General features: G+C 35.6%; 1 protein-coding gene across 3 annotated transcripts; it reads right to left on the bottom strand.

The window, feature by feature from the left end:
- Positions 1–1,640: 1,640 nt before the first annotated feature.
- Positions 1,641–25,166, bottom strand: XPOT (exportin for tRNA). 3 transcript variants are annotated; one of them, XM_062491980.1, is made up of 25 exons: positions 24,877–25,166; positions 23,793–23,923; positions 21,924–22,006; positions 20,809–20,865; positions 19,263–19,332; positions 17,934–18,152; positions 17,169–17,353; positions 16,648–16,816; positions 15,158–15,394; positions 14,805–14,843; positions 12,191–12,253; positions 11,090–11,214; positions 10,077–10,221; positions 9,805–9,924; positions 9,532–9,626; positions 8,676–8,745; positions 8,139–8,377; positions 7,376–7,661; positions 6,229–6,418; positions 4,895–5,011; positions 4,694–4,809; positions 4,146–4,193; positions 3,190–3,261; positions 2,596–2,676; positions 1,641–2,118 (listed from the first exon to the last, which is right to left on the bottom strand). In XM_062491980.1, the coding sequence occupies exons 2-25, from the start codon at positions 23,850–23,852 to the stop codon at positions 2,092–2,094; spliced, it is 2,913 nt and encodes a 970-aa protein (XP_062347964.1). In that variant the 5' UTR covers positions 23,853–23,923; positions 24,877–25,166; the 3' UTR covers positions 1,641–2,091. The 3 variants fall into 3 exon arrangements, 2 of the variants coding, with proteins under 2 accessions (XP_062347964.1, XP_062347965.1); XM_062491981.1 differs by having other exon boundaries at positions 2,596–2,652; XR_009933158.1 differs by lacking the exons at positions 1,641–2,118; positions 2,596–2,676; positions 3,190–3,261 and adding an exon at positions 5,097–5,167 and having other exon boundaries at positions 4,148–4,193.
- Positions 25,167–25,977: the final 811 nt, after the last annotated feature.

Raw genomic sequence — 25,977 nt, 5'->3', positions numbered from 1 at the left:
TGATTGAACAGTCAAAGCATACAAAAGTAAACAATCCTTTTTTAATTCTTTAGGCTGAACCAACTTACATTTTCTGAAGACCCAGACTACTCCTCCTACAGAATACTCATTCAGTAATGGATGGGAGAGCAGGGTACAAGTTTATAATAGAGGCACACCCACACAGTGGGTGGCACCTGCAGCTTGCTCCTACACTTGGTGTGCTCTGCTTTATATCCATTCTCACCTGCCACCACCACAGCTGGCAACACACTGTGAGGGGGAAGTGTCTCTGCTGCTTCAGCCTCCTGGATAGCTGATTACAGGCACAGATAAGCTCCAGATTTGGCACAAAGGAAGATGGAAGGAAGAGGGGTGAAGGATTGTGGGCTGAAGAAGGAAAAGAGTCTCTTCTGGCTTTTCTTTCTTTCCTCATAAGGGTCTAATTTGGTAAGAGCAAAATCCTCCTCTTCGCAGTACTGCCCTTACTTGAGAAGGTAAAACACTAATTAATATATAAAAACTAATAGTGACTCAAACCCAAAAAACTTTGCTAAAGATGGAAGCTTTATTGTTCATTTCATCATCTGCCTAGTGAAAGCTCTCCCCTTAGTGTGGTAAAGCTTCCAAAACTGTGGGAGAAAGAGGCCAAGACAGACACAGAAAACTGACAGCAAACGCTCAGCCACAGCTGTGGTGTCAGGGGTGCAGCCTTTGTGTTGGGGAGGTGCAGGAGAATGGCAACACCTGGAAAGCAGCAAGCCAGAGAGGGAAGGCTTCTAGTGCTATAGGAGAAAATGAAATGGAGCATTGGTATGGCAGCAAAGGGAGGGGAACAGTACTGTGAAACTAGGAAATATGAAAAGCACCACAAGCACTCATCTGTGATACAGCAAATCAAATAATAAGACACTTTTGAATAAACACATATAAATCAGGAACAAAATCTTACAAAAGTCCTATTGAAGATACTAAACGTACTTTCCTCAGTGAAAAATGGAAATGGCAGTATACTCAAAACATCACCACACTCTGATCCTGATGCTGCTTCTGACCCACCTTCCCATTTATTTTTCAATTAAAGTTAATGAAGAACACAGTACCAGAGAATCTAGGAAAAATGTTCATCTGATTACACTAGAGGTAAGTCAGCTTTTTACTGTGGACATAAGTTCATGAGGAAAGTATTATAAATCCAGTGCATGGCAAGACTCGAACTTTCCCCTACCCCTATAAAAACCCGTCATGTTACAGAATTAAAAAAATAATAGTAGCAGCATTCTACTAAAAATCACCATATAGACCACTAATGCTACTGAAATATTGCAGTGAATGCAATTCTTTCTTTCTGCCAGCACCTTCCAACATATAAGGCAACAACATAATTTATTACCTAAGCACCAGAAAAATTTCCAGATTCTACTCAGATGTAACTGCCAGAAGATTCAATAATGCTGTAGCTTTTAAAGATTCAGCTAAAATGATTCAGAGAGACTTAAGACATTTCACCGGATCAAATTTTATTTTTTTTATTAAAAAAAAAAGATAGAACCAGCTGCTACTTTTAAGTGAAATCATTTATTACACCAATCTGTTTTATAGGAGGTATATATATATATTTTATCATTAAGACAACTTCAATAAAATGACTATCTACAAGATGGACTTTGATTGTTTTATTTTCATGTCACCATACATGAACAAATGAATTTTATGTCTTATTAAAACATTTTACTCCGTATCAAAAATGTACACATTTTAATAACCATTGCTATGGTCTGAAGGTATTTTTACATTTAATTCATTTAATTTAAAAAATAAGTGTAATTTCCTTGCTGTATGTGTTATAGTGTAAGCTTAAATCATCCTATACATAATAAAAGTTTGTGTATACAGATAATTTTTCATGTTGTCACATACCTTCATGTCAGACGCAGGTGGGGAATTTGCATTTCTTTTTTGCTGAAGGTTAAAGTACATACTGATGTGAGAACAAAGCAACATTTCTTAAAAATAAAACCAGTTTGAATGGCACAAGAGTTAGCATTTTTATAAATTAACAACCAGAGTTCTGCATTATGGAAACAGGTACATGAGATTCCAGTACTTTCCTCAGGGCTTGGCTCGCTGGAAAAAAACCTGTGAAAAATTATTTTTTTAAAAATTAAAACAAAGGAAATGTAAGACATGGAACGCTTGAGTTATAAGAGAATTCATTTGACAGAGCTCATTTTTGTGGTTAACATACTGGCCAACACCTTAAGTTTAAGGGTGTGACTTGTGCTATTTGTTTACGCTCACACCCTCTAAAATGATGCATTCTGACATTCTCTGCAATTATAGCATCACATTTTTCAGCTATTAAACAAAGCCACAAGAATATCAAACTACTGAGATGGTGAGGTGCCAAGAATGAGTGACTTTTTATAGAGTAAGTTTGTTATTGTTTGTTCTGTCTTTCCAATTAACTGCTTTACTACTTGGAGATTCCCAACAGCTTAAAAACTACTAAATAATTCAGTATTTTGATTTGACTTCAAGTCACTACTATGACTGAATGGTATGGTAAAGTTCAAATGGAACTAAAAGCTTTTGAAAGAAAAAAAATCTTTATACCTTTAAGTAATTTTTAAAAACTTTAGCATCAGGCTGCTGAAGTGCTTGACAGAATTCCTGTAAAAGAGAACAGAGAAATAACTAAAAGAAATAACTAAGAAGTAACTAAACGAAGCAACAAAACAACCTGAGATACTTTAATATGTAAAGCCGTTGATATTAATTTGTATTTTTCCTAATGTACAACTGAAGAAAAGCATGTTATGGATAAAACCTTGGAAAAGGCTATGATAGTCCAAATGCATTCTAGGGCGAAAAACCACTTGTTTGGTTGGGGGTTTTCTTCAAATACAGGATATCTAGTTCACTTCTAGCTGAGGAGACAGAAACAGGAATATCTACAAGGATATCTTCAAGTTAAAATTTGAATTAAAGTAGGAAGATTGTTTAGACAATCTAGACAATTTTTTTTTTGCAAGGTACCCTTGCAGTATCTTTACTTCTTATGATAAATTAATCCTATTCTCATATGCAATAACTGAGTAAATTTTACTGTGGGATGAAAGGATGTTAATTTTGTAAGTATCCATTTCTCCCCATTTAATATTTATTATTGTTAAAGAGTTTTCCAAATACTCTTTCAGGAACTCCTACCTGGATTATCTCAGGAGCTACTTGCAAAGAAGGCAAATACTCTTGCTGAAGATATTGAATGCACTCAGGACCCTAAAGAAAAGCAGTACACATTTTTTTACATATGGAAAAATCATAGCCTCATACTGTATGTATGGTGGCCTACTCCATTTTACAGAAAAGGAATGTTTTTCAAATGTTTTTCTCAGCTGTTAGCAAAAAAAAAAAATTCTCAATCTTAGCATTAAAGGTTCTATGGCAATTTGGTATCTTTTGTTACAAAGAAGAGAAATGCATTAAAATTGCACTGAAGTAAGAATTACAATAGAGCCAAACGGTTTGTTACATCTCAGCTGTAAGAGATAGTTAATTATGGAGTCAGCTCTAATTTTGCTATCTGACATTTGAAGAAATAAAATAACTGGGTATTAGCATCTGCCTACTGCTTTACCATACTACTCCCATTGCAAAATTCAGCAGCAAGTGCAGATGAACATTTCTCCTCTTGTAGCATTGACTATGTAATCTACAGTTAACTAAGCAATAATAAAATGGAATGTCCAAACCCTTTGAGCAAAACAAACATTTTGATTAACACTTCAGTTTTTGTTTTCTTTCCCTATATTTATCAGATAACTTTCAGCACAGGAGGGATTACTACACAAACTGGCAGAATACAAACATAACCCAACAGATCTACCAAGGGAAAGTGAATCTACTAATTCATGTAAGTTACCCTGGAATTGGAACAGCAACAAAGTGAGCAGATTTTTCTCCTTAATGAAGAGTCAGTGTTTTGCATTAATTTATCGAGAGGTAGAACAACTGTATCCATGCAAAGCATTATGATCACTTTGTTATTTTATATAACAGTACAGTAGGAATTCATCCTAGTAAGTACTTAACTTTTAGAAATTGATAAAACCACTAGAAATAAACCTATGAGAGTTACCCCTGTGAAGTATGATGAAGCTTACCCTTTTGAGATGAATTGTTTTCAACGTCACTGCACATTCTGATAAAGCCTGAAATGTAATATGGAGCATTTGACTGTTGCATTGGTCTACTGGTTCACTATTCAAAGCTAAAGAACCTAATGAGGCCCAAATCAAGGGCTAGTTCATGCCATTATCCCTTCATTTTCCCCTCACACAATGCCAAGTCTTGACCTTCCAAGTTCTGTTCCACTCTCATCAGAAAAACTTCTGCACAGCTGAACCAAAAATAAGCTAGAGAACAGCCAACTCTGTGTGCTCGCTTTCACTGAACATTAGTTAATCAGTAATGCAGGTCAATGTTAAATACTTGGATCTCCAATTTATTTTGAGCCTAGGTAAACTATAGGATACACTACCACAATATTCAGTAATTAATCATACAGATACTTAAATGTAAAAAATCCCACAAAACCTATGGGATTTTATTTCTGAGATGACAATCTTTAATACCCCATGGCTCTTTTAAGTCTGTTAGCTTGAATCTGCCCCACAGGAATGAATGCAAAAAAACCATCCATAATACACACCAGTACTGTCTGAGCATCTGCTAAGTCAAACGTTTGCTTCAAAGGTGCTAAGAAACACGCAGGAACAATGTGCTTGTAGACAAAGTCCGCAAAACCTACTGGTCCATCTTTACCTCCTAAAAAGAAAAACAGTATTTCAAGTTCTGTTATTGCTTCATGGGTAGTAGCAGATGGAAAGGAATTCTGGAAAAACATTCTTACCCCAGAGCTCCACCAACTTAGAAAGAATAATAAAACAAGTCTTCTGTGCAATAGGATCTGGGTAATCCACTGCTCCTTGAATGACAGTGAACAACACACGTTCCACATTCTCTGCACCTTAAACACATTAAAATGAACTTATCACTTTAAATTGCAGCCTAAAATGTTTTGGTACTCATACACTATTTTTATAAATACTGACCTGGAAGACATGCTTCAACTTCAAAATAGCTCTTTTTTGCACAAATCTCAAATATTTTTGGGAAGTTTCCCCTACGATGCAAGATAACTCTTATTTAGGTTATAATTTCTTTTTAAGGTTGGAGATTTAAATTGCTCTTCTGGCCTTTAACACACACAAAGGTGAGGGCAATACTTTGATCTGTTTCCAAATACAAATGTGCTCTCTTACCTAAACTTGGAAGAGTTAATTAAAACTCAGCAGCACTGAAGTAGTTGGCTTATGTTGCAACATATGACAAGACATTTTTCATACATTTAAAATTTCTGCGCTGCATCTATGCTTATTTGTTTGATTAGTTTAAAAAATTCTTGGCCCATTGCCAACTACCAAGTGCCTCTTTCAAGAGATCTCTCAGAACTTAATGCTACTTTTTCCTTTCCCAGCACTATTACCACAATTTTAGAACAGGGGAAAAGAATTCTGAGCTTCACTTATCACGTGAGTCACTTTAAACTTTCTCAAGTCCCTAGTCATTTTGATGGAAGTCAAATAGAAAGAATCACTTAAAATATCAAGCAACTAGATGTCTGACCTCAAATTCCCACTGTGAAAAAGAACTGATTTGCATCTGGCCAGTAAAGATGAGGAAAACCTGGTAACTACACATATATTAAGTCACATGCTGCCTGCTACCATACATAACAAGATCAGGCAACAGTAATAAAAGTTTACAGATTTACTGATGTGTCCTTCCAAAAACAGACACAATGAATAGTGGCAGCTGTGAGTGGTCTTGCCCAGCAGTCTGAACACTGCTATACATTGGTATATATTGTATGATTACCAATTCACCAGACAAATACAATGATATATGAAGACAGATACACTGTTCTTGTCCTAACAGGCACAGTGAAAACATTAAGCTGAAATGATCAATAGGAAGAATATGCCCATTATAGCTGGACTTCACAACCCCAAATTCCTGTACAGAAGGTAATTTGAACCAGGCGAGCTGAAGACAGTATTTCCAATAATCCATTCTACTGTAAAATAGTTAATAGTACTTGCCAGGATAGGCTAATAATTTACTTAGATAAAACATAGGTGAGAATAAGCATAGTACTATCCTTTGAGCAACTGAATTCCTTACCTTGATTAGCTATGACTTCACTCATTCCACTGCCAGTTACTGTCTGCAGAAAAGCAAAGTAACTCCTCCGTAACATTTGTTTTTCTAAAGCAGCAGACTGGTCATTTTCTTCTGCTGGAAGGAGCAACACCTCAAAAATAGCATGAAGTAGTGGCATAAACATCTGCTGCAGAAAAGGTGAAACCTGTGTCTGTGAAGATCACAAGAGGGTGTCAGCTCAAAAAGAGAAATTGAACATGTAGAAGTTAAAACTTGAAGGCTCGTTAGAATTCTCAGCTTGAATTTACTTTTAATGTTAGTACTTTTATGCAGTAACTTATAACACAGCAAACTGCATCAGGGTCACCATGAACATTACTGCACCTTAACTTACACACCACCTATTTTAAGCCTTTTGCACAAAAATAACTAGTCCTGTCTAGCCCCATTTTGTGTAGGAAAAGATTTTTCAGGATTTTTTATTCTTCTGTTCAGACAGACAACTTCAAGTTTCTGGAAATACCATCTCTAAGATATTAAAACTGGCAACAGGCCAGCTTTTATAGAACTTTTCTGTAAGGATTACTAAAGAAAAGGTTTTCCTACTGATATAACAGAATAAACTTGTCACTTACAACACTTTGTGAGAAATATATTTAAGGGCACTAAATTAATTATGAATTAAAAAACTAAAGGTGTGTGCTATTCAGTCACATCAGAATTCCACAAAGAGGCAACCCATATGTTAACTTCCTAATGCTTCAGCAAGATTTTATCTTTTATCATCTCTTTACTACGCCTTTAAAGTATTCAAGGTGAGACTACAGAGCTAGGATCTTTATTTTACCATGTTATAACGGAGGGCATGAAGCTAACTGTGTCAATAAAACAAATCCGTGCTGCAAGCAGTATTTTAAAATATCAAATCAAAAAAATTAAACACAATATAAATATTAAGACTGATCAAAGAAAAAAAACCAGTAATTTAATCACTGTGAGTCCAGCAATGTGTGACTGTGATTGAAGAATGTTTCCCAACAGCAGCTTTCAAAATACACTTATTTATTAATTTTTAGGAAGGCTTCTAACACATAACTGTTTTTCTGGGAGTAGAAAAGGAGATCTCTCAGCAACACTTTGACCCTCAAAAGCTTATGCAATATCATACCTTAAACTTAGCTGTTATTTGGTTTATAAGAGGAATGAATTCTTGAAGATCTTTTGCTTCACAATCTTTAAGCATGTGTTCAGAGGCAGAAGGAATGAACGGAAGAACTTCTTCCTCTAGGCAAATAATCATGCGGTGAAGGAAAGTGCGGACGCCACTTCTCAGAACTTCCTTTTGTAATGGACAGCTGAGAGCTGGCAGAAATGTTTGTAAGCAGTCCAGATAAACCTCTGAGCATCCACACTGTTTTACAGTTTGCTTATTGCTGAAAGCCTTGCTGGTTCGGCTGTAAAAGCACATATCAAGTTTTACAGAAACTCATGTTCCAGTACAATGAAGAAGCAGTAACACTGAGAACAAATGCTTTCCAATCCAGGCACGAAACTACAATACTCCATTTCATGAAATGGGAGCCAGACAGTGAAAGTAATGAACAGAATACTTTCACATGAAGTAGAATCACTTTAGCAGTTTTGAGAATTAAATTCTAACAATTTACCAACAACATATGATTAGACTAGCTCCATGCAATTATTTGTGCAAAGAAATAGATGCTGATTCATTATGAACTTGCTCAATATTCTCTGCATATACATTCAAAGCAGACTCTAAGGAGACTTATTTTCTCAGCTATCACAAGAAATTTTACAACCACTCATGATTTTCTAGGTCAATAATATAGAAATCTCAGCCTCCCAGTAAATCCTTTGTATTTCTCTTTTACTCAAACCAGAAACATACAGTGTTACTGTGCTGTACCTACCTAGCAAACCCAACAGCATGATTGAGGCAGTCAGCCAGTGCCATCTGTCTGTCCTCGTCTTGTGCCATCATCAGTTTTTCTAACAATACTTTGAACTTCTCCATCAGTGGAGTCAACAAATTCCTCATCAGAACCTGTTTTCTTTCTGCAGAGTATTCGCTGTTGACTATTAACACTCCAGCTGTTTCATAAATGAAAAGTTGATCATCACTGCTTAACAGTGCCTGGTAGCCATTTTCCTAAAATGGAAGATAACAGTCATAATTCACTAAGTGTCCTCTATCAAGGCTCTCTTCTCAAAATTTACAGGCTTCTCTATATGCACCCATCTCTACCCTATACTCCCAGAAACCCACAAAAGCAAGATTATTACAATTAGGTACAAAAGTAAGGTGTGCAAGTCATCTCACACCAAAAAAAGCAGGATAATTATTTGTGCTTAAATGTCTGCATTCTAACCTTACGATTCAGCAAGTACTGAGGCACACTGATAAGTGCAAGCCTCACTCACTACAGAAAACTACAGCAAATACTCACAGGAGGAGACAGTTCCATCAGGTCTTGTATTCTGTTCAGAACATCTTCAATAAAGGGATTCATTTGCTTACTGAAGTAAAACACAAGTACATAACACAACTTAGAAGTACGTTCACTTCTACAAGTTTCAAGACATTTCATTTATTTATTTAAGCTGTGATGTTAGATGCTAAACCACCTTCTCCATATAGGAATCCCTTTTAAATACCAAAGCACTGCTGCAGAAAAACCTGACTTATGGGTGTGATGCTAGTGGTAGGCCAAATAAATGCATGGCATTGTGCAAAATAAATTAATTTCCCTCATTTTTAAAAAATATGCATCATTTCAGTGAAGCATTTTGAACAGTTGAAAAATAAAAGCATGCTGAAATCTGAACCATCTCTGAGCTTCTTCTGCCTCTAAATGAAATACATGCCTGTGAAATAAGACCAACAGGACAGGACTGTTCAAAAGACTCATACACTGATTAAACTTCTTCAGTATAAATTCTAATACTACTATTTAAAATTTAGTTAGGGACAGTGAAGAGTTACTCTTGAAAGTCTCCAGATCCACTCACACTCAGCTCTGCTTGCTGAGAAAAAGTAGAAAAGGCATTTATTTATATAGTTGGTCAGCTTTAACATCTGATCAAAATAAACCAGGCATATGTATTTCACTTCTTTGTTCTGTGACAAATATTTCCACTGCTACCTTAGTATTACACAGCAGAACAATCCTGCTAGAACACTGTTTTGGTATTTTACTTCACTGCAGTCCACCTGAAGCCCAGCCTGTTCCAATGACAACTGGGACATATAGAAGTGTTATGTGTAGTAAATTAAGTGCCATTTGGATACATTTATTTACTCACTTAAGAGACTTGACAAATCTGGAAAAGAGGTAAGCTGTTCGACTCCGTACTTTGGGACTTGTATGACGAAGACCACGGTGATCTAAAAATGCCATCTGCAATCAATAAAGCATCTCAGTCTTAGAATGCCTAAACAAGGCAGGGGGAAAATCTAATTATCCAACAAGTTAAGAAACCCAGCTTCCTTAAGGACCTTTAGAGAATAGGAAAATAGTTCCTAAGTCTAAAGAACTTTAGTCTCACCTAGTTAAAAATGTAAGAGATGAAACTTACTAGTACAGTTGGAATGTGCTGAGGTTCAACAGCAAAGAATTTTTCATATCTAACCACTGTTTCAAAAAATTCCAGGGTCACTGATGTGTGTTGATAGGCACTAACACCAGAAGTCACCAGCTACAAATAAAAACATCAGCAAGTCAGTATTTTAGATGTTTATAAAATCTAACTGCAACCTAAGTGACATGCTGGTAATTAAAATGAGCCACCTGAACTGAAACATTCCAGTCTTTAGTGGCACTTTTAAACAGCTCTCAAGACATGCTCACCGTTCTCATCATGTCTTGTAAAGCTGTAGCTTTAGTAACATCACCCGAGAAGTGAGCACCATGAGATACAGGAAGAGCCTCAGCCAACATATACAGCAGCCTTATTGCCACTTCTACTTCCATAAATCGTGTAGTCTGCCAGTTCCTAGAGAAAGAATATGAAGATCATGGTAGTCTTTAGTACCTTATGAAATAATCACAATTATACCATGTTAATAGTTTCTTTTGAGCCTTCTTCAGATGCACAACATAAAAAGAACAGATTTAAATTCAGAAAACATTGGAAGGCCAAGGAAGTTACACAGGATGCTTCTGAGAGACTTCGTCCTCCAAAATACCACCTCCTCACCAGATCACCACCAACTTTCTTTTGCCAGTTTCAGCTTGAAAGCTACTGTGCTTATTTAGATACAAACCCACCTACTATGACACGAGGACAAGCCATTCAGCTTCACCTAAGAGGAGGCTCAGTTAAGGTACATGGTAGCCACAAACAATACTGAATTTCTATTTGTATACACATAACTCTCCTCCTAGCCAGGGAACTAGTAGTAATGTTTCTTTACTCGTGTGCAGTTTCCAGGATTAGATCTACTATGTTTTTTTTTTTACCAAAATACTTCACTTAGATTTTTTCCGCCCATCCAACATTATTTTTCTGATAAAAGCAATGCATAATATTTACACCTCAAGGAAATTTTTATGAGATGTGGCAAAGTGAACACCTCTCCAAACAGCTCATGCTGGGTGGGTAAGTGACAAATGTCACGAAACATCTCTAGGAAAGAAAAGCTGCCATTTAAAGTAACAAAAAGAAAGCTTTTTCTTTCCAAGGAGCCGAGTAACAGATCATATGAGTCGTATTTATCATTAAGTTGTAACGAGCTCATTCTGCCAAGTGACTTGACCTTGCTGCATGACACTTTCACTACAGACTGCTGGTTCAAAAAAGGGAAACAAAAACCCAAGCCCAAAAAGGCATCATACAAAACATGCTATAAACCCCAACTTACTGAAGTGTAGTGTTAAAAACTCTGCGGACAGATGCCAACAGTAATTCTGGTGAAACCTGAGCAAGTCTGTCCAGCAACAGTTTCAACTGTTTTCTGTACTCGACAAACATTGCTTCATCTTCACCCTACAAAAAAAAAAAAGAAAAAAAAAAATCACATCAGTAAAGTCCTTATTTTCATTTTTAAATTCACCTGTAACCCTTTTAGACAATTACATCTAAAGTAAAATTACGTACATACAAAATCAGTATAGCACACTCAGAAATCAATAATGATCATCCAGTGCTCTTGCAACATAACAGCAGGCTCCTTTTACGGCTGGAAATAGTATGTTGAGATCCACTGCATTTAGTCCAGAAACATATTAAAAATGCTTTTCAAAATGAAAATCAGCCAAAAGTACACGAGACAAAATGCTCTTGGCAAAGCCTTATTGACTCAGTTCTTAAAAACTGACTCACTCCTCAAAGCCATTCTTTCTTAGCATGTAGCTTAGTTTTAAAATTGGACTGATGACACTTACGATGGACTGAATACAGTTTAAGTTAACTCTTTTCAGACTATAGCTCTCTGAACAGCCTGGAATAAAGTAAGTCTGTCTCACATAATCATTACTGTTGGCAGACAGATTTTAAGCGTGGAAGGAAAACTAAATCAAAGACCTTACCCCACCTTTAGCTCATTTTTTACCATCTCCAGTAGCTCAAGCAGCATCTTTTCAAAGTTTCATTATATAATATTTTTCAAGTATTTTTGCAAGACAGAAGTGATGATTTTTGCAGAAACATGAAGATTTGCACTGAACTAGCCACCTCAACAGCTACATTTATTTATCAGCACAGCTTATTTGCCTAGCAATAGCTCTGTACAAACACAGTCAAATATTGTTAACTCAGCCAGCTTGGATATACCTTTGCTATGCTGTTTTGTCCTATGCAGACATACCTAAAAGCTTTCCATATAGGTAAAAAACTCAGCCTATGGACCCTTGCTTCCTACCTTTAAATCTTTATTTTATGAAAAACACAGATTTTAAGTGTGAGCAAGTTTTACTACAAACAATTAAGTTGCATGTGTTTGTTTATTCCTACAACACAATACCTCATTTTCAAAATTATATTCTTCATCGTATGTCAACTTCTTCATAACAGCCAACATGATTGCCTAGGATAAAAACAGAACAGTAAGCATAGAAGCAGACAAGTTAGAAGAAACAACTGTTAAAAATACTATAGGTAAAGAAAACATTGAAGCTAGTGTTACGTTAGTTACAAATAATTTTAATCCCTTTTGAACTATTATTTTCAGAGGTTTAGCAGAAGTTAACAGTTGAAATCAAAAGAGACATAGATAGATTATATCCAAACAAAACACAGATGCTATTCCAGACAGACAGCACAGACATTTTGGAGCTCTCAGCCTCTGATAGTATTGTCTAGCTTTATCTCCTGCTTTAAATTTGTGCTGTTCAGCTCACATTGAAAACAATCAAGATTATTAAACTAGGCAGGGAAAACTAAACAGGTTGTCCAAGATACCATTTTAAAGTGATAAGTCAGCTTAGCTATAACATCAACTTCTCTCATAGTTCATAGTAATTGGTGTGCATACCACCAATCCCTATTCAATACTTATTTAACCATCTTTAATACTGCTGTTTCAACATTGCTCCAAGAAACAGTAGTATTGTAGTACTTATAACTACTATCTATTGCATGTGGTAAATACTTCTGATTCAAGTCTTTTAGTCTAATCATTATCATCAGCATCAATAGAATACATAACATCTATTTGGTTTGCCATCCTTAATCTTGCAGAACAAAGTTGCAAAAAGCTTCAGTTACACCTACACAATCCTTTATACATAAACCTTGACTAAGTCTGGGAGAAGGACTGGGTCCAGGTGCACCTAGACTCCTCTCTGAGAAGTTCAGAAAGCAAGAGGGCCCTTTCTGCACCTTGTCACTCAATGGGAGGGTCTCTCTACACCTTGTCCATAACTTACAGTAGCAAGTTGTCAGATCAATTATAGCAATGAATTGCAATATAATCTTTGTAAGGACTGCTGGTACATACTAAAACAATTATAAAGGCTTGGCCTTAGCTCTACTTAAGCCTGAATGAAACCAAATGAAACAAAAAACCTTTTGACAAATGAATCATTTTTACTACTTTTTATTTTAACTGCAAAACCTGAAATTCATCCTTACAAAAATGGACCAATGAACTAAACCTAGATTACTGAGTTGAAATTCCTGGTTATCTTGCAGAAATAGATACTTTGACACCAAGTGTCAACATGACCTGTGAGAAGCATCTGCTTCTCTCTAAGGAGTGATATTTAACAAAAAAATAATTGCAAAACATTAATGCAATACACTTGCAGCTGAAAATACTTAGAAAGACCTGTCATTCTAAGAACCAAAATGTGATCCTGCTGATAAGAAAAAAACTTTGGAACTTCAGAAAGAAACACAATAAACAACCCCCTTTTTCCTGTTCAAATAATGAACAAGTTGGAAGTGCAAACTTTAAAGGAATGCTGCTAAGCACACTATTTAAAGCTGAAGACAAACAACAATAAGATTTAGACTATCTCCCATTACTTTCTTATTATAGTTGGATGAAAGAAAAAAATTGTTACAATTGTTTCTCAGTTTAATGTAAATCCTTGGTAATTGCTCTGAAGAATTAAGAAATTTGCAACATGAAAATCTCCAGCATGAAAGCAACTTTAACCAACAAATTTCAAGACAGTAAGATATTCCACCTTTTAGTGTCTTAAGGGTACTGTAGTAATAACATAATTTAATCTAGCTGTAACAACAAAAGACAGTCACCAAAATAAAAAGATTCAGTGTTATTATCAAAGTTATCTTTCTCTGTTACCTAATCCAATAAACAGACATTAGACAAAAGGAGATCAAGGTACTCTATACCACAGTTACCCAAACTCAACTTTTCATTATAGAACAGGTACAGAATTCAGTTTTCTTTGTATAGGAAAAGCAATCACACCTGTTAGCTGCATGAAATTATGACTCAACTACACCAATCCAACTAGTTCAATATCCAAATTAGTACATCTACACTGGTGCCAACTGGGCTGAAAAATCCGTGTAAGTTTACTACTTCCAAAACTGGACATAAACTCCACATTTTATATATAAACTTAAGATTTTCTACTTGAACTTAATGTATATTTAATGTAATGTTTAACATACAACTGCTCATAATTACAACTGTTATCTCTCAGTTGTTGCTTCTTTCTTAAACTTAACTTACATTATTAAGAGTTGTATTTATGACAATCCTTCTAGACCTCTTCCAATCCTTTGGAATTATGGCAGGTTTTAATAAAAATAAAAATTTCAAGGAAACAACCCTTCCATGTTGATTTAAGAATATTCGTTGAACAGTACAGCCTGCAGAGGAGCTTGCCAACATATGCTTAAGGGTTATTTGGGAAAACCAGCTCTAAAATAGCTTTCATCTTCATATACAATTCAATATAGGTTTACTATTTAAAGAAACAACTGTAGTTACTTAGCAAAAGATTGAACACACTGCCCTTAGTTTTAAGTCTTCACTTTTAATTACTGTCACATACACAGTAAGGCATATAAATGAAATATGATTTGTTTCAGCAAAATGGAATATTCTGAACTAATGTGTCCTTGAAGTATAGAATCTATAGTAAAAAATAAATACCTACCTCGACATTAGCTTTTTGTTGGTCTGAAAGTGCAGAAAGCTGGAAAATATAATTCAAGTGTTATTTTTTTTGTATTTGTATTCTAACTCCTTCATTACTGACTAAGAGAAAGGCTTGCTTTTTTAACAGCCATATGATCTGCCTTTCTCCTTATCACGAGATTTAACTCAACTCCTTCAGATCTCTAAACAACACTACAGGAATAGCATGAGCACAGGCATTAAAGAAACAGAATGTTAATTAGTAAAAAAACCTATTTTGCAAATCAGTTTGCACAAAGTATGAGAGAGTCACACAAAAATCAAATGAAATCACGTCAGAATTGGTGTTAAATTTAAGTCAGACATATTTACTTGTTTCAGGATGTGAAGGTAGTCATAACAAAAGCCAATGATGTTAGAAGAGATGTCGTCATCTTCATGAATTAGAAGCTGCAACATCAGGGCCACTTTTGCTTCAATAGCTTGTAGAGTGTCTTGTGCACTCTTCATATCACCATTTTTTATCAGTTTAGTCCAACTAGCTATTAATGCTTGCCCCATCCCATTGACCAGCTTAGAAAATCTGGCCAGAAAATCCACATCATCCTCCTGCAAGAAAAGACACCTGATTAAAAATACTAGCAGATCTTATGTTTAAATAACATGAGACTACAGACTGTACTACCCATGTCTAGTATATAGAATTAAACCAACAATTGTCTCCTAGCTGGAAACTACCAATTGCCTACAACTGGTTCTTTTTCCCCCTGGGAATGGAGAGAGAAAGAAGTTAAAGCATGCCAGATTTGGCCGTCCTCCATTACACAACAGTAGCTTGCTTCATCTCTTCAGATTTGTTGGTTTCTCTCTTTACAGCAATAAGCAGGTTCAAAATAAAAGGAGCAGCACATGCTCACCATAAATTTTAGGCTGTAAAAGAGAAAAATCTTTTTATGGACAAACTTCAAAGAATTACCAGCTGCAGTTCACTTCAGAAATACTGATAGCAAGTACCTTTCAGTACTGCCTGTAAGAGTGGGCCAATATCAAATACTTCTGGCTTGCTTTGCAGACAAACATTGATCAGAATAGTTACTCCTAAAGCAGCCGTCTCAAAGAGACATTTTGATCTCTACAATAACTGTACAAAAGTGAAAGAATAACAAACCTACCTAAGAAAGACTGAGGTAAGATTTTTATTAGTAGGAATACAAATTTGAACAAAGGTTTCAAAGGTAAGAGGTAAAAGCCTTGCAATCTAAGAACTACAGGTTCACTACCTGCTGTGGAGAAAGAGCAACAAGTCCATATGAAGAGCTGTTCCTTATACACGGAAACAGCCAGACAATGTGTGTTTAATTAGTAGATATACTTTTCCAGTTTACAGATAAGCATTTCAAGCCTCACGTTTAATAGTACACACACACAAAACAGCATACATGTCCTAAACAAAGCTCTTTCCTCTACCTAATTATGCATAGAATTTTTTAGGATGAGACATTAGATCTGCTATCTTGGCTACAATACCTATTACAGAATCATTAAGGAAGGAAGATTCAAGACAAGGAAACACAGAAGCAATATTAACAGAAAGCACAACATGCTTTAGGAGAGGAACAGAGGAGTTACATAAGACCTTGCTTCTACAATGAAATCCTGTGTGTTCAAATTTATAATGAACATTAATAACAAGCTCTTAAATTTAAGAATGAGAAAACTAAGAAGTGTTCAGCTTTGATGCAGAAGCAAAAGTACTTTCCCTCTATTCTATGGACTGTTCTATAATTTTCTGTGCATCTGCTTATTTAAGAACTGTCAGGAACCTATGAGTAATAACTGTTGTTAAAAATCAATACACAAACCTGATCAATACTGAAGAGGCCAGCAGACTGCAATACTTGACATAAAGACTCAACCAGTTTCGTTTTATCAATTGGGTCCATTCCCTTATTTACGATTTCAAACAAACAATCACAGGCTTCTTCTCTGAGAACTTCCACAGACATGTGACCTAGCAGCATATTAATAAACCTTCAGAGAAAAAAAAAGTTTAGTTTTATATGTACAAAGTAACATTGTATAGAAGCTTTATAATATTTATGTGCATATTTACAGTGATTTCTATTTACAATTCTTCTTTTTCTACTGTACTGACAAAACTCAACATTTTATACATCTTAAAGAGAACATAGCAAACTGAATAGTGTTTAGTTTGGCCATTATATCATCTTGGCTTCAAAAACAAACCACTCTCTTAAAATTCCCAAAACTCCAAAAACAGAATTAAAAATCATCTTTGAGGGACTTACATATATTTCACTCTATACAGTCAGCACACTACCAAGATAAATTTTGCAAACCCTTTCCATCAAAACCTTCTTACCTTTCATTGGCTATCAGGCTCAAATCTATCCAGGATACATAAGCTCCAACTACTTCAAGGCACTGGCATGTCAACTCTGAGTTATTATATTGATAATTTTGTAAGATTTGGTACCACGATTCCACCAAACTTGGAATGCACTGTTCCCTCATAGTATCTTTTAGTAAGGTGTTCCTACGAGCCTCCTATCAATAGAGAAAAATGATACACTCTTGTCACAGATAAGCATCTTGTCAAATTAGTAGCATTTTTGTATCTACCGCCAGACATCATGTCTCAGACCAAGATCAATAAATCAGAAACCCAAAGAGAATGTTTTTTTCCTTTACAACAAATAAAACCAAAATATCCTATGTCTTCCCTTTTATTATCCACAATGCCCAAATACTGAGGAAAAAAAGGGCAGAAAAAGAAGAGCAGTTCTCTAAATCATTAAATGGACTTTTGATGTCTGGACCCCTTAAAACACACACTAGAAAAAATTAACATTTCAAAAACTAATCTCAATCTAGCATCAAACTGGCAAGCTTGGTTGATTAGTTTTTGTTTGCAAGCTTTCAAGCAAAGAAAAAAGCTGAAAAGCATGGAATCATAAAACACACTAAACAACAAAGCTAAATGTAATATTTTGAATTTAAACCACGTAATGTGTCTAAGGCAGAGCTGCCACAGGAAAAAAAGCATACCTGAAAACCTTCTGCTCTAATTACAATAAGAGAACTTCTTAAATTTTAAAACAAGTGTTAATGCAAAATAATAACTTGCCTCTGATGTATGAACAACATCCCGGTCCACCAGCTCAGCATCGACAGCCATCAGGATTCTGAGGTACATATCCACACCTCGTGGATTAAGGTCAACTACTGACAGGATGTCAAAAAAAAACTTGGGCCATTTTGTGAGATACTCAGTAACAAAAAGCAATGCGAAGACTTGTGCTGCTTTGTTGCGAATAAAAGTCTTCTCAGGCTGGGGATTCAGCATCTGGCAGAAACAAGACATTTCATCTGTATATTCTTAATAAATTAGAGAAGAATCTTACAGGTTTTTCTCTGTAGTAGTTAATGTACTAACCCTCTTCCTGGCTGGGACCAACAAATAAACCCTTACATTTCCAAGGAATTTGAAGAAAAATTGGCTAAATTGTCATGCTACAGGGAAAATATTTTCTATGGGTGATACAGTCCTAAGCCTTTCTCATTCATTACCAAGACATTGAGTGTACTACACAAAGACTAAAAAGTCATTTGTCAGTTTGGTGAAAGTTACAGTCCTCTGGTAGCTAGCTTGTGCCTGTGTTAAATGTTAGTGCTAAGAATAGTAAGGGAAGTTCCTAAATCTAAGGGGGAAAAAAACCCAAACAGTCACTTCCAATCTCCTCTCCTTTCCCTTTTATGAACTCCTAAATGGAACAGTTTGCCACAAAGAGAAAAGCAATTCAACCCACTTCATAATGATCTGTTCTTTTAAAAGTTGTTTTATATTCTATTTCCTACTATTAAATTTTCTACACAGCAGCTATGTTACTCTTCAGTGCAGAAGTGGAATGACAGCTATATAATGGCAGGTACAGGCAACGGTTCTGCTGACAACTGCAAACTCCTGGGTGGGGCTGCTACTACAAGTTCAGCCACAGTAACTAATTCCACAAGGAAGAATAGTCCATACTCTGCTGTGGGGCTAATAAAGGAGAGACAAACATATGGCAGCATTTTAAATAAACAAGAATTCACTTAGTAGGGTCTTAGAAAAGTAATTAGTAAGCCTGCTCCTCCTCCAAACATTCAGGAACATCAGAAATCTGTATTATACCTCTCTAAAGGGGAACTTTTAATACACATTATTTCACACATAATTGATTATACCACAGTCATCTGATACAAGAACTACATATCTAGTAATAAGTTCAGGCATGGACTTCTTTACAACACTTGATGTAAAAGTTTTCTCACAAAGCTTTAATAATCAGATATCAAATATCTCCAGCAAGCAATCTTTAAGCTCAAACAACCGATTAAACATTTAGAATGTGCTCAATGCCCTATGTTAGCCTAAAAGCCTAACATGCAAGGCTGCTGTGAAGGACATACATACCTGTGCTTGCAGCCACGTTATGAGTGTTTCCCTAATTAGCTGCTGCTGGACTTCAGTAAGTTCAGAGTATCTGAAACAAAAAATATTGAGGTCAAAATGCAATTGTTCTTCATGACAAGCAACAACACTCATGCTCCACATTAATGTAAATGAAAAGTTTCTAGGACAGCAATTTACAAACTTATTTGCATGTTAAAATTTTGACTCAAAGGCAAAAAAAAACCAAATTATTTTACCCATAGTAATGGATCACATTTTAAGGCATTACTGCCTCCTATATTGGAGTAGAAGCTTGAAATTTTGCAAAAAGCTAGTCCATCAGAGATAGGACTTATGACAGATAAAAATATAAAAAGTATAAAATATTTTTATATACAAATATAAAAATACACATTTGACCATAGGCCAAGGGGAGAAGGAAGAGACATCTGTATATGCTTGAACTTGTTTACTGCACATTGAAGACTAGCACTACTGAGTGAGAGAAGTCCTTCATTGATCTGACCTACACTACATTTCCAATCAGATTTATGTCAAAAAACCCAAGGAAGTAATTCTGCTTTATGCTGTACATTTAGTCCTGGAAAATTGTGACATTATATCCAGCCCACCTCAACTACAAGCCATACCTCTGCCAGGACTAGTGAAGCTGAGAGTACTCTATTGTAAAAGGAGTTATCTATAGGCTTGTGCAGTCCTTAACAGGAATGACTGTTGAATGGGACTCCAGTGTTTCTGTCACAGCCATCTATTTACTAAAGAGAGAAAAAAACCCACCCTACTGAAAATGTTTTAAGAAAATAAGTAGCAGGAAACTAGAGAAAACATACTGCAGGAAGCAGCTGACAGGAAGGAAATAAGCAGAGAAAACTGGACAGTGAGGCAAAATCAGGTAAATAAAGTTTTTAACATTTGCACTAATACCAAACTGTAAAAATCAGTCACAAAATACATCTTATTCCTATCTAAACTCCTGACCCGTTCAGTGTATTAAAAGCAGTCACGACAATATTCAAAGATTCCATGATGCTCAAGTCCAGACCAAGGGAGCCCAAAGTGAGAAAAAAATATAGTTCTGTGCAATGACACTGATATTATTAGAAAGTATTTTTCTCTAGTATTATAGCATTATGAAACCACCACTCACTGGAAAGACTAATTTCTCAACATCTCTGTCATGGTTATTGAATGAATAGGGCTCTGTCTGAAGTTCAGGACTCTGTACAAAGCATGGTTGCAAAAATCAGTGAGAGTACAGAGTAAGGCCTGAATCTCCAGACAGGAATAGCTAAGTTTCAAGCAGTTCTTGTTAACTGGGTCTGTGTAGGGCCATACACAGGTGTTAGACTAGCTGAGAGCAGAGCACACTGCTCAAAACCTCTGCAAGGAAAAGGTAAAGAAATACAAGACGGCTCTCGGCACCAGACTACAGACACCTCACCAATCACAACTAGGCAACAGATATCATTTTAAGTTTATTTGCAAGCAGAATAAAAAGGGAAAATTAAATGGATGTATATGGACGGTATCAAGAAAAATTACTCACTTGAACTTCACTTGATGTTCCAGAACTTGAAAGCAGAAGAACTTGATGTGATCATCACTAGAACAGAAAATTATGTTACTGGAAGCAATATGGTACACATTTCCATGAAAAAAAAATCCTCAAATATTACAATCAGATTGCCCCTTTGGCAACAGAAAAAAAACAAACCTGCTGTTACCGTTACTTCAAAGCAAAAATGACAAATAGTGGAGGAGCTAATCTGGTAGAAATGAGCAACTGTTAAACTAATATTTATGTTTGATACTAGACCTTTTTTCTACAGCTACCTATTTGTTATGGTTTGATTTCAGTACTGAACAAACAAAACTTCAATGCTTATTGTATCCTGCCCTTACAAAAATCTGTCAGGCTTCAATAGTATGTTTGAGGCCCACTGTGTGCAAGTTGTACTCTGCATCTTAAAAATCAAAGCTAAAGACAAACTCAGGTATAGATTAAGCATAAACATTCCATATGCTCTGTTATCTACAATGCTTTTTCATCTTACTATCTAAAACTTGCAACAACCATAATGTATTTTTTAAGATAATAATTTCTAATCTTTATAGTTTTAATTAGTGCACATTCTGATGGAGTCTGTAGCTTTGATAAACCATTTTAAAAAAAGCATTCACTATAAACTACTGCTGTTATTCAGGAGATATGCACCTCTCAATTTCCCTCCAAACTGAATTATTCTGTAAAACAGTAACAACCTATTATTTTTGAGGTAAATACACAGCTATGTACAAAACCAGTGGTGATTACACACTCTTTGCAGCTTGAAAAATGGGATGACCTACTCCACACAACAGGGGAAAGGATCTACTTATGAGATTACTACATATAACATCTATAGTCTCACAGTGGGAAAGTCTCAGCACTTCTTTTTCCCTGGATTTAAAAAATCAGCAGTCTTTAGACTACTAAATTTATATGGAGTTTAATTTATACATTGCTCTTCCTTGAAAGGCATTATACAGGGGCCACAGATGAACTATGATACTAAAAATACTATGTAGACCATACTAACTTTCAACAATTTAGTTTGCTGCACACCTAAATCAGACCCACACATATTACTAATGAAAATAAGAAATTATTAGTTACATTACCTGTATATACTCTGAGCTAATGCTTCTGCACAGACTTGCCAAGCATCGTGAGATATCTTGAGTTGTTCAAAGTAGGCTAGTGCCTGCAAAAATCAAGGCAAGTTTCACTTTAAAAATACCAAAGCACATGGCAATACATCTCATTCACACTTGCCCTTGCATTTAACAGCTCTTCTTCAAAAAACCAACACTATTTGGATACATTCCAGTGGCTCCCTAATCACCTTAGCACTAAGCAGGCTTTTTTCCAAATGTTAATATCATAGGTAACCATTTCCACTTCAAATTCAATGCAAAGACTTTTGTTACTTGAATACAGAAGTCATAGAATCAGAAGTGTTGAGTTTAGATGGAACCTCCAGAGTCAAGTTGACTAGAGCAGCTTGCTCAGGGCCTTTCCATTTAGGAAGGTCACATCCAAATTAAAATTCCTGCCACAAGTTCTGAAGCAGTGGTAATTTAGATTTTTCACTGAAAACAACTCACTGTTTTTGTTGCATCACTTTGCTTGTATTCAATATCCCAAGCTAAAAAAACATTCAAACTCTGACCACCTGGACAATTGTCAGTTTATGAATCTTCCACAGAAACTGAGAAAACCTCTACCAAATTTTACATAATCACATTACTTATCAGGACTTCTAAACAGCATTTGACAACAGCTATTTGATTTAATTGCTTTAAGGCTCAGTGTGACCTGTAATACAGAACAGTGAAGCAAGTTTTGAAGCAGAGATTAGATTAACATTATTTCAATTCTAGGAATGCAGGTATTTCAAGGGGGTGGTTTGGCTATTGGATATTTTTAGGGGCTGCTTTTTGCATTACTTCATAAATGTTTCCATTTACCAGTCATCTCCCAAAGTAATTATTCAGAACTAAGTTCTAAAATAAGAATTCACTTCCTGTAGTTAAGTACTAATGATTTTCTTATACTTAGAAATGGTTTGATACTTCCTTTATGTTACATCTTACATGACAGCGGAAAAGGTAGGTGCCCTTCTGCTATGAAGTATTTCAAAACTGGGCAGACTGCATAATTAAAAGGTCAAACACAAAAGCCTCCAATTTTAAAAATATTCTGTTGACAGATCACTAAAGATTAGCTATATCCATCTTTTTAAAAAGGACAAATACCCAAAACCAACATATTTAACAGGCTACTTAGCATATCAAACCACATTCACAACTGTTTTAAACATTCCAGGATGTGTTTTACGAACACAAACCATGGTATTAACATCCTCATTCCTGATTTTAGTAGGAGTTATCTTGTAGACAGTTAAATCAACACAGTAATCAGTTAGCAGATGTAATTAATCAATAAACAGTTACATAAATGTCTTCTCATAGGAGCATCTCTTATGCAGTAAATGTTACCCACATACCATTATTACTTTCTTAAGCTACTTTACAGTAACACAGTACAGCTTCACTACAATTAAACCCACACTTTTCAATAAAAAGACACTAAACCTAGGTAATCCATTAAAATTATAATTTAAAAAAAACCCTAGGAATCAACAGGCTAATTTCAAGCAAATTGTTTTCTGTGGCTGATTTTCATTCTATGAGAATCTATGTAAGGAGTTGAGCAACAAGTACAAAGAACTGAAAAAACTTAAGAGTCCAGAAAAATAAATTCTATGCCTATCAAGTGCAATTGAACTGAAGTGTAACAGAATTGATAATACACACCCCTCAGCTTGTATGTTTGCAACATGACTTTATTTTGTACTAGCCACCACAAACCCTACACATTGGCTCACAAAACAAACTCAACAAACCCTGCCCGCCCCCCCCCCCCATGAAAACATGAGATTTTTGCACTGCAATACCATCTCAAGTTAGAGGAAATTCATTACATACTCTTTGTCTGAAGTCTGCATCAGCATTAGGGTTGAGCCCTAAAAGGGCTTGTTCATCCATCTCTATTGCTATATTCGTTGTTTCCTGCTCCTAACTGCTTCGCCCACTTCTAGAGGGGAAAATAAGATCATCTGCAAATAGAGAAAGAGAAATTTGATTTGCTCAGCAGAACAAGAAAAATTAAAACCAGGGCAGCAACAACGACATAAGTTGGCCCACAAACCTCAAATGAGGTACTCCAACTAAACATGAATGCACACACTTACAATACAAATAACAGAATTCCAAGTCCTTTAATCAACTTTTCACAGTACTGTATTTTGTAATGAATAAGGAAACGTTGAAGTTTCTATATATTCCAGTTCTCTTGAAAAGAGAACTTGATTAACAGAAAGATGGCATTATGTGTAGTATTCAGCTGAAAGGCTTAAATTCAAATTTCAAGCATGCAGAAGTTTTAGGTAAGACATGACATAAGTATAAATATACTCCTTAAGTGAAAGACCACTGCTTATTTTTTTTTAGGGAAAAAAAAAAGAATCTCTACTCAACTCCAAGATAGATAAGATGCTTCACACACCCACTTAAGAACTATTTCCCGTAGTGGGGACAAAGTTATTAGGAGGTCTTTCTTTTAAAGCAAGCATATACAAGTGTCTTAGAAACTAACCACAAAATACACCACACTGAGTTGTTAACAAAAGTTTTCTGTTCCTACCAATGGGTGCTGATTTATCAGCAATGACTTTTATATAGAAAGTTCAGTGTAAAATTAACAAGTGAATTAGACACACGTTTTAAAGATGGCTTGCCTCTATGGGCTGTTCTGCAAGGCTCTAGTAAAACAGAATTTTCTAAAAATTAAAATTTCTCTGTCAAATACTAGGATGCTGTTAAACAGCAAGAGGGGACAAAAATCCATCTATCTTTCAGATCTCTGCCCCGCCTCCCCCCCCATGGTATCATAGTTAATTAAGCCTGAAATCAGGCCTTGTTACATAAGCATGTAGGAGGTAGGGGAAAGGAAGAGACAAGAGGAAGAGATGAAATACAAAGGAGCTGTGGTTTGACGCTGCCTACATACCCATAGGCAGAACTTCTAGTTTCTTAGTATTGTGTCTTGTGCATGCTCCACTGTTCACCCTCCCCCACGGGAAAAAAGGTGGCACAGTGACAAGCAACAGCACGCAGAACTGAAAAGGAGAGCCCAGAATTTAATGTGGTAACAGACTTCTATAAAAAAGGCAAGACAGAATACACTATGCCAAAGTGCATAATGAAAAGCAATTTAATAAGTAAAACTGAGTTCATACAAAAAAAATTTGCAGGTTTTGGCAGTATTGAAACCAGAAAGTCTGGAACAAAGCGATGACTCCTGGCAAAAGAAGCCTCACAGACTGCCTTAGTCACAGTGATCCCCCTCAGGAGCAGAATCTTTAGAGATTAAACTTGCTGTGCTGAATCTTCTCCCTTCGCATCCCCAGCCCACAGCCTGTTTGCCCCATAATCAACAACCAGAAGAGAGATTAAAAAAAGGTAAAATGCTGCAGGGAATTTTTTTTTTTAACAGCATCTTTTGATTTGGGCCTGGTCCAGAGTTACACAACTATTTAATATACAAAGCCATTTTTTTTGCATACTTACCTGCTGATATCAGCACATTATTATCTTTTGGGCAAATGACTTATAGCTGGGTGACAAATTTTGCTAATAAAAATAACGTGACTCAAACATGTATTCCCTTCACTTGTTAATGCTAATAGCAATACCAATCAATTTTACTAATTTTCTAAATGCCTCATGAGTGTACTTAAAACTTCAGCTTGTATCATACAGCCTTTTCTCAGTTTCATCTTGACCAGCCAACTCTAAAAGACAATTAATGAGATAAAATATTTGAATGAGCCTCTTGAGAGAGCTAATAAAATAACTTTTCATGCCTCATGGTTTTACTTAAGCAGGTTTAGCCATCCAGTTACACTTCAAAAGCAAAAGTGAACTGTGATTTTAATAGTACTAATAATTCACAAAATCCACTGCAAAAATGCACTTGGCTATAACATCAAGCATGTCATTAAAGCAAGTTTTATTTATAAAAACAACTTATAACAAAAATAGCCAATATGCAGCTGTGCAAAAAGTATTGTCTTATTTACTTATAAGCAGTACACCATGTCAGATGGCA

This window comes from Cinclus cinclus, chromosome 4, assembly GCF_963662255.1.
Source record: "Cinclus cinclus chromosome 4, bCinCin1.1, whole genome shotgun sequence".
Classification (NCBI taxonomy): Eukaryota; Metazoa; Chordata; class Aves; order Passeriformes; family Cinclidae; genus Cinclus; species Cinclus cinclus.
The sequence above is the reverse complement of the archived record's forward strand: the minus strand, read 5'-3'. Positions and strand labels throughout refer to the sequence as shown.